The sequence below is a fragment of the Trichechus manatus genome, unplaced genomic scaffold (genome assembly GCF_000243295.1).
Source record: "Trichechus manatus latirostris isolate Lorelei unplaced genomic scaffold, TriManLat1.0 scaffold00020, whole genome shotgun sequence".
NCBI classification, from domain to species: domain Eukaryota; kingdom Metazoa; phylum Chordata; class Mammalia; order Sirenia; family Trichechidae; genus Trichechus; species Trichechus manatus.
In genome coordinates, this window is record NW_004443956.1 from 13,326,213 (window position 1) to 13,335,899 (window position 9,687).

Genomic DNA, 9,687 nt, shown 5'->3' on the forward strand with positions numbered 1-9,687 from the left:
ACTCATTCGAAAGGCACCGATGTGCCACTGCAGACACTATCTCTGCCGGTTCCGACGTCTTCATCCCTGATCCTTGACTTCCTCATGCAAATGCAGCACGCAGCTCCGCAGCCGAGCTGGCCTGAGTAGGGTCCTCGGTGAGACGCAGGAGCTACATGCGCATCCCCGGGGCCAGGCGAGCCGGACTGCTAGAGGACGCGGGGGTTGACGGGGGAGGTCCGGCCCTTCCCAGAGGGCTCGGCGCTGCAAGCAAGTAGCTCCCGGCCGCCGGGGCCGGTAGACCTCCGACCGTTTCACTGCACCCAGGCTCCCCCTCCACTACATCCCCCTCAACGTAAAAAGAAAGGCGCAGTACAGCGGGGGCAGAGATCGGGCGGAACTGGCCGGGTGCCACGCGCACTCACCTTCTTCTTCGAACTCCAATTTCTCCAGCATGCCGACTCCAGTGGTCCCCGGAGCTGCCGCTGCCGCCGCCGCCGCTACAGTAGCCGCCTAAGGAAGAGGAGGGGAAAAGGATCAGCATTCGGAGCCGCCCAGCAAGCCCCGGACCTACGGCGGGCAGGCGGGCGGGGAGGAGGGAAAGCTCCGCCGGCGCAGCCCGCCGGCTCGGCCTGGCTCACACCGAGCTCCGCGGGGGCGGTGTTCTCGGGCCTCAGCCAGCCCGCACCCCAGGAGGCGGGGCCAGCGGACGGCCCACCCCCGGGCCGGGGGCGGGGCTCCGCGCAATCATCGGTTCCCCCACCCCCAGGCGAACGAGCCGCTGCAGGTACCCCGTCCCTGCGTCCGACCGCTGACCCTCCCCCTGCCGCCTTCCCACCGCGAGTGGAACGTTCCGCTGCTCGGCGGGAGTCGCGCCCCCATGAGGAATGAACCGTGGGGATGGAGACCCCAGAGCGGAAGCGGAGCCAGGGTGGGCGGGAGAGGCCCAGGGGCCGTCCTGGGCTGCTCATCCTCTGGGGCCGGCCCGCGCAGGCGCATGCCCGACTCCAGGCGCCCCCATCCGGCTGTGGCCGTCCGCCTTCCCGCCGGGGGAGCGGCGCCATTAGCCGCGGCCCACGTTCTTCCTCCTCGCCTAGTTCTCCCACCCCGCCGCACACAAGTTCCCTCACTTGCCCCTGCCACCCGCGGTTAGTACTTTCTGGTAGGTTTCATCTGCACAGGTGTGGTCTCGGCCCAACCCGAGGGTGGAGCAGGCGCGGGGAGCGGTCTTGGGGGCGCGGGCGGGCGGGGCGACGGGGCCAAGGCCTGGGGCTGGAGGCGTCAGGACCCCAGACAGAGATGGGTTAGCCGGCTGGAGGGGTAATGTCTTGCTTTTTTTTTTTTTAAGTTTTAGATTAAACTGCCCATCCTTGACCCCTGTAAGACAGAAATTTTTGAGTGGATTCCACGTATTGTAGATGCACTTTTTTGCTTTCAGTTTTTTTCCAGCCGTGGAACTCTTAATTTGCTGCCTTTACACAGCCGATTCTCTTCTCCTTTGGGTGAGCCACTGCCAAAAACTCACACAAATCTAAATCTGCCCCTGGCCGCTCCCGTCATCCTGGATCTGGATATCAGACTGTCCTTTCTCCAACTCATGTTGGCAGGCTGCCAGGGTGGCAGCCGCAGTGGGGGGACAGGCTTCCCCATTTCGTGAGGCCTCGCCTCTAACAACCGATTTCTGCCCCTTCCACGGTGGGCTGCTGCAAAATGCAAGCATCCTGTTAATGAGATTAGATTTCTAGTGATGATTAGGGCCCAAAAGGGCCCCCAACCTCTTGACAGAACTTGGTCCAACCACCCTTGCAAGCCTAACTGGAGGAGGAACTACTGAAATCTCCTTTGCTTTTTCTTTTTACTCTGTCATCTCAGTGGCGCCAATCACTAAGTGTTAATTAAGCTTCCTCTTCTAAAAAACTAACAGGGCACAGAAGGAGAAGATAAAACTAATTTTGTAAAATATTTGGAAATAACCTGTAGTTGACATCATGCTTAACGGTGAAGGACTGAATGCTTCCCTTTATGCTTTCTCTCTAAGTTAGGGAACAAGGCAAGGATGTCTGCTCTCATTATTCTTATTCAACTTAGTACTGGAAGTTCTAGCCACTGCAGTAAGGCAAGAAAAAGAAGTAAAAGGCATACAAATTGCAATGGAGGAAATAAAACCGTCCCTATTTGCAGATGGCATGATTGTCTACATAGAAAACCCCAAGGTATGTACAAAACAAAACAAAACAAAAATCTCCTAGGACTAATAAATGAGTTCAGTAAGGTCATAGGTTACAAGATTAACACATACAAATCAATCACATTTGTATATGCTAACAGTGAATGTCTGGAAACTGATATTAAAAACAGTACTATTTACAATCACTGCAAAGAAAATGAAATACTTAGGTATAAACTTATGACAAATGTACCGGATCTGAATGCTGAAAGTTACAAAATGCTGATGAAAGAAAGAAAAGAGCTAAATGGAGAGGCATCCCATGTTCATGGATTGGGAGACCCAATGTAGTAAAGATGTCGATTTTCCCCAAATTGATCTTTAGGTTTAATGTAATTACTGTAAAAATCCCAGGAAGTTTTCTTTTCTTTTTTTTTTTTTTGTAGACACAGGCAGGATTATTCTGATATTTATATGGACAGGCACAGGCTGTAGAATAGCTAAAACAAGTCTGAAAAAAGAAGAATGAAGTGAATCACTCTACTCAGTATTAAGGCTTACTGTCTAGCTGCACTAATCAAGATTGTGTGGTATTGGTGGAGGGACAGATGCAAGAATAGAGAACCCAGAAATAGACCCACACAAATCTGCCCAACTGTTTTTGAAAAAGGTGCAAAAACAATGGTGCTGGTGCAACTGGACATCCATAGGCAAAAATACAAACCACCTAAACCTCACACCTTACACAAAAATTAAATCAAATTGGATCACAGACTTAAATATAGCATATAAAACTTTCAGAGAGAGAAAAAACAAAAACTTCAGTACCTAAGGCTAGGCAAAGAGTTCTTAGACTTGACACCAAAAGCATGATCTATGAAAGGAAAAATGGATAATTTGGACTTCATCAAAATTAAAAACTTTTGTTCTATAGAAGATCTTATTAAGAAGATGGAAAGATAAGCTACAGAGTGGGAGAAAATATTTGCAAACCACATAGCTGACAAACAGCTAGTATCTGTATATGAAAAGAACTCTCAAAACTCAACAGTAAAAAAAAAAGAATATTACCTAGTTAGAAAGAGTCCTGGGTGGTGCAAATGGTTAAGCACTCAACTGCTAACCAGAAGGTTGTTGGTTCAAACCCACCCAGAGGTGCTTTGGAAGAAAGGCCTGGTGATCTGCTTCCAAAAAGTCACAGCCTTGAAAACTCTGTGGAGTGCAGTTCTACTCTGCAACACATGGGGTTGCCACGAGTCCAAATTGACTTGATGGAAACTGTTTTGGTTTTTTATGTAGTTAGAACATGGGCAAAAGATGCAAATAAGAACATGAAAAGATGGTCAACGTTAGCCATTAGGGAAATGTAAATTAAAACCACATTGAGCTGTCACCACCACACCCATCAGACTGGTTGAAATAAAAAGGAGTGACAACACCAAATGCTGGTGAGGATGGAGAAACTGGATCACTCACGGTGCTGGCAGGAATGTAAAATGGAACAGCCACTCTGGAAAAGTTTTGGCAGTTTCTTATAAAACCAAACATGCAATTACCGTGTGACGCAAACAGTTTAACTCCTAGGCAATTACCCCAGAGAAATAGAGACTGAGTGTTTATAGCACCTTCATTTATAATAGCCAAAACTGGAAACAACTCAGATATTTTTCAACAGGTGAATGGTTAAACAAACCATGGTACATCCACACCATGGAATACTACTCAGCAATAAGAAGGAAAGAACTATTAATACATACAACAACTGGATTAATCTCCAGGAAATTTATGCTGAGTGAAACAAACGTCAAAAGGTCACATACTGTATGATTCCACTTATATACATTCTTGAAATGACAAAATTATAAAAATGAAGAACAGATGAGTGTTCTAATCTGTTGCCAGAGGTCAGGGATGGGAGGAGAAGGAACAAAGTGACTGTGGCTGTAAAAGGGCAACATGAGGGATACTTGTGGTGATGGAACTGCTTTGCACTTTGACTGTATCAGTGGTAATATCCTTGTGATATTGTACTATAGTTTTTTTTCCCCCATGAGCCAAGCCAAGCTGATGTAATCATGTGGAGGAAATTACAATTAGGGTTAATTTTTTTGGGGAAAAAAAAAAAGGATACATTATTCACATACTATAAAATTCACCCACTTAAACTGTAGCGTTCAATGGTTTTCAGTAAATTCACAGAGTTGTGTAGCCTTCTAAGTTAGAATATTTCGTCATCCAAAAAGAAACCTCATGTCTATTAGCAGTCACCCCCGTGTCTTAGTCATCTAGTGCTGCTATAACAGAAGTACCACAAAGAGAAGTTTATTCGCTCACAGTCCAGTAGGCTACAAGTCCAAATGCAGGGCATCAGCTCCAGGGGAATGCTTTTCTCCGTCAGCTCTGAAGGAAAGTCAGTGTCATCAATCTTCCCTTGGTCTGGGAGCTTCTCTACACAGGAACCTCAGGTCCAAAGGACGCGCTCTGCTGCCGGCACTGCTTTCTTGGTGATGTGAGGTTCCCATGTGTCTCTGCTCACTTCTCTCTTTTATATCTCAAAAGAGACTGGCTTAAAACAGTATCTAATCTTGTAGGCCTCATCAGTATAACTGCCGCTAATCCATCTTATTATTACATCATAGTGATAGAGTGCACAACACATAAGGAAATCACATCAGATTACAAAATGGTACACAATCATACAATAATGGGAATCATGACCCAGCCAAGTTGACAGATATTTTTGGTGGGCACAATTCAATCCATGACCCCCCATTACCCTCTAACCACTCTCACCCCTCCACCCTGGGCAACCAGTAGTCTACTTTCTTGTCTATATAGATTTCCCTCTTCTGGGCATATAACAAGTGGAATCATACAATATGTGGTGTTTCGTGATGGTCTTTCACTTAGCAGAAATGTTTTTAAGGTTCATCCATATTGTAGCATGTGGTTAAGAGCTTGGCTGCTAACCAAAAGGTCGGCAGTTCAAATCCACCAGCCACTCCTTGGAAACCCTATGGGGCAGTTCTCCTCTGTCCTATAGGGTCACTATAAGTCAGAATCAACTTGACGGCAACAGGGTTTTGGTCAGTACCTCATTCCTTTTTATTGCAGAATAACAGTGCGTTGTATGGATATACCACCCTTTATCCATTCATCAGCTGAGGGACACTTGGGTGGTTTCTACTTTTTGGCTATTATAAATAATGCTACTATGAATATTCATGTACAAGTTTTTTTATGTGGACATATGTTTTTATTTCTCTTGGCTATATACCTAGGAGTGAAATTTCTGGATCATATGATAACTCTATGTTAACATTTTGAGGAAATGCTAAACTGCTTTCTGAAGTGGCTGCATCATTTTACATTCCATCAGCAATGGATGAAGTTTCCAATTTCCCATGTAATATAGTCTTGCAGCATAGGTCCCTTGGGTGGCACAAATGGTTTTGCTAATCTGCTAACCAAAAGTGTGGCAGTTTGATCCCACCCAGCAGCACTGTGGAAGAAAGGCCTGGCGACTTGCTTGTCAAAATATCACAGCCAATAAAACCCTATGGGGCAGTTTTACTCTGTAACGTGGGATTGCCACAAATCTGAATTGATGTGATGGCAACTTTTTTTTTTTTTTTAAATAGTTTTGCAAGATGTGTCCATTGGGGAAAAATGGGTGAAGGGTATACAGGGGCTCTGTATTATTTCTTACAAACTATGTATTATTTCTTATAAACTGCATGCAAATATACAGTTATCTCAAAATTTTAAAAAGCGTAATTATTGGCTGCAGTCTAGTCAACCCACTACTCTTGGTGACCTCATGCACAATGGAACCAAACCTGCTCAGTCCTGCACCATCCCCATGTTTGCAGTTCTGACCACTGTGCTTCATAGGGTTTTCACTGATTTTTGGAAGTAGATCGCTAGGCCTTTCTTCCTAATCTGTCTTACTCTGGAAGCTCCACTGAAGCCTGTTCAGCATCACAGCAACACACAAGCCTCCAGTGACAGATGGGTGATAACTGCGCATGAGCCAGGAATCGAACTCACTTCTCCATGGAAGGCGAGACTCCTACCACTGAACCACCAATGTCCCCTACATAAATGTATTGAGAATCAAAACAGTGATGGATTAGTCAGTACAAATAAAATTGTGGTTGTGAGATGCCTTTTCATGGTGTTGTTTTCTTAAAGTCTCTATAGTCCTATGCCATGCTTAATTGTAGCTATTTCTAGCAGGTGGAGAAAGACAGTCGAGGAGAGGAGAGGTGAAGGGGCCAGACAGTGTTTTGTGTGCAAAGAGACAGGGACTTGCGTTTATGATACGATCTCATCTCTCTTAGTCCATCAGAACTAGGGATGTTTGATGCAGCAAAAGCAAACAGGCAACACCTGCTACCAAAAGCCTCCTGATAATCCAGATAGATTTCCTGAGGGAGAATGAAATGTTACAGTGGAGCAGCACCAGTTTTTCCTAGCTGGCCTGTGCAGTTTTGCAACATGGGACTTTCTACTTGGACCATCAGCCTCTGCAGCCAGGCTGGCCTTTCCACACTGTAGTGTGATGGAGGAAGCAGAAGGCTCTAAGGGTTGAATTTGTTAGAGAATGCCTGAATCACATGGAGCCATAGTTTTGCATGTGCAACTTTCTGATTGGTAGAAAATGCTCAGTTAAGGTTTGTCTTACATAATTGTGCACCAAAGCCAGACTAAACCAAACCTGTTGCCATCGAGTTGATTCCCACTCATAGCGACCCTATAAGATAGTAGAACTGCCCCATAGGGTTAAGGAGCAGCTGGTGGATTCGAACTGCCAACCTTTTGGTTAGCAGCTGACTGCTTAACCACTGCGCCACCAGAGTGCCTTCCTGGCACGTAGTAGGCATTCAAAAGATATTCGAGTGAAATGAATTGTTCCTTACTAGTAAATCAGATTAGTAAATCAATAAAAACTTGTGGGTAAATAGTTGATTTTAGTAGCATAAATAGCTTTAGAGATAATTTCATTTACTCATGCTTCCCCTGGACCACAATCCTATTGAGAAACGATTATAGTCATTTTCTCCTGAGCATTAGAATTGATATTTTGAAGAGAAAAGTGACTGTGCTAAGAAATAATGGCAGCAAACAGTTTTAATAGACTATGCTGAGGGCAAGAGGTTGGTGATGGCGCTTCACATCCGGGTTTAGATATCGACTGAGGGCTCGACCAGCTCTTGCCACCATGCTACAATTTTAGCGTCTGTTAAGTGAAAACAATTGATTTTTTAAAGTAGTGTGGGAATTTGATGAAAACTCAAAAATATATTCAATGCCATAAACTATTAATTAATCAATATATTTTGGGGAAAGGGTTTTGTTCATTTTGATACTTTTCCAAATAACAATTTCAAATGCTGTAAAATAAATTTAGTTCCACCCTAACATTTATGATACCCTTTAAAGAGCATTTATTTATCCTACAGTATCTTTTCAAAGACAGTGGAAACCAATTTCTATAGTTCAACAAGTCAACTGAAAACCTGTTTCAAAGGAAGTGTTATTAAATAAGAGGTGAAGAAAACTGATTGAACTAAAAAATAAAGAAGTCCTTTTTGTCTGGATTACCTATGTTAAATTTATCTTCTGACTTCCAAAAAAGTAGGCAACATTAAGCTTTTGAATACAGTCATTCATTCAGTAAATATTATTTAATATCTGCTGTGTGCCAGTCACCATGGTAGGTGGTCAATAAAATATCTGTTGAATAAACATGCCCTGGTGTGATTAGAAATTGGCATAGAAAATATAAAGTAGGAACCCTACATGTAGATAAATCAGCATGATTAGCTTGTTACTCTTCAATTTCCAGTTCTGAGGAGCTCATTAGTCAAAGTCTGAAATACGTCTCTTGCCTTTCACAAGTAAACCCAAATTTGTTCTTACTTTTCGCTAATCAAATTCAAGGTGCAGTATTTTATTATTAGCTTTGTGTTTAACACAACTGACTGGGAGCTAAATACACATTCTATGATGCTGACAGCTCTTACTATTATTGTCTTACAATATTTTGGGAAATAAAAACAAGTAGTGCTTAACCAGCTCAATTCATCTTTCAGTTCTGAATGCATCCAAGTCACAAACTTTGAAATATGATGTTTTGTTTTTCCTATTATAAAGCAACACAAAATGATATAAAATCATGAGGAAGTCTGTCCCCACCTATTCTCTCCCCAACAGCTGACCTACTCATGAACCCTCCCCGGAACAAACCACTGCTAACAATTTTTCAGCCCTTTTAAATCTCTTCATTTATGGGAGCTCTGGCCATAAATTGGTGTAAAGTTAGAGAAATGTCACAAATTATTGAGACTGACTACTTCCACTTTGGTGATGTCCTATTCTAGATAAAGTGATCAAAAGGAAACAAAATATTTAAACTAATTAAAGGGATTTGTTAATGCTTCCATTGCATTTTCTACACTTGGCTCTGGGGAACTCTGATCTTTCTTTACTATCTATACTGTTGTGTAGTTAGTCAGATGGATTAGCGTGAACTAGGGGCACAGAACCAACTAAATGCAGTTGTAAATCTTTTTAGAAAGATTTCAGTACCTCTTTTTTTATTGAGGTATAATTTACGTACAAAACAACTACCCATTTCAAGTGGAAAATTTGATGAGTTGGCAATCAAGATACAAAACATTTTTATCACTCCCAGAAGTATCCTCATGCTACTTTGTGGTTCACCCTTCCTTCTGCCTGTGGTCTGATGCAATCACTGTACTACTTCTTTCACTATAGATATTTTCTAAATTTTATGTACACAAAATCCCACAATATACTCTTTTGCACCTGGCTCATCTAACTCAACATGATTTTGAGATTCACTCACATGGTTGAGTGTATCAGTACTTTGTTCATTTTTATTACAGAGTAGTATTACATTGTATGGAGATGCTGCATTCTGTTTATTCATTCACTTGCTGATGGACTTCTTAAGGAGCCCTGGTGGTGCAGTGGTTAAAGTACTAGGCTGCTAACCATAAGATGGGTGGTTCAAACCCACCAGGCACTCTGTGGGAGAAAGAGGTAGCAGTCTGCTTTTGTAAAGATTTATAGCCTTGGAAGCCCTAGAGGGTCACTATTTTTTTGTTGTTGTTGATGGACATTTGGGATGTTTCCAATTTTTGACCATTGTGAATAAAACTGCTATGAACATTCATGTTCAAGTCTGTGTGTGGACACGTTTTCATTGCTCTTGAGTAAATACCAAGGAGCAGAATGACTGGGACATAGGTAGATGTCTGTTTAACATGAGAAGCTGCCAGTTTTGCAGATTTTATATTTTACATTCCTACCGGCAACGTGAGTGTACCAGTTGCTTCATATCCTCATCAACACTTGTTATGGTCAGTTTTTTTTGTTTTTCATTTTAGCCATTCTAGTGGGTGTGTAGTGGTTTCTCATTGTGGGTTGATTTTTTTTTAATTTCTTAAAAAATATATCATTTTTGAAATGGTCTATCTTTGGCTATGTATATTTTCACCAAAAAAAAAGGT

At 42.9% G+C, this 9,687-nt stretch overlaps 1 protein-coding gene across 3 annotated transcripts in view; it reads right to left on the minus strand.

The window, feature by feature from the left end:
- PRKAG2 (protein kinase AMP-activated non-catalytic subunit gamma 2) overlaps positions 1 to 9,687 on the minus strand; it is a 405,892-nt gene that overhangs the window by 88,459 nt on the left and 307,746 nt on the right. Inside the window, exon 5 of one of the 3 annotated variants that reach the window (XM_023727952.1) lies at positions 405 to 492. In XM_023727952.1, the coding sequence (XP_023583720.1) occupies positions 405 to 492 (88 nt within the window). The remainder of the gene's footprint in view (positions 1 to 404; positions 493 to 9,687) is intronic. The other 2 variants (XM_023727953.1, XM_004372778.2) reach the window with 2 other exon arrangements.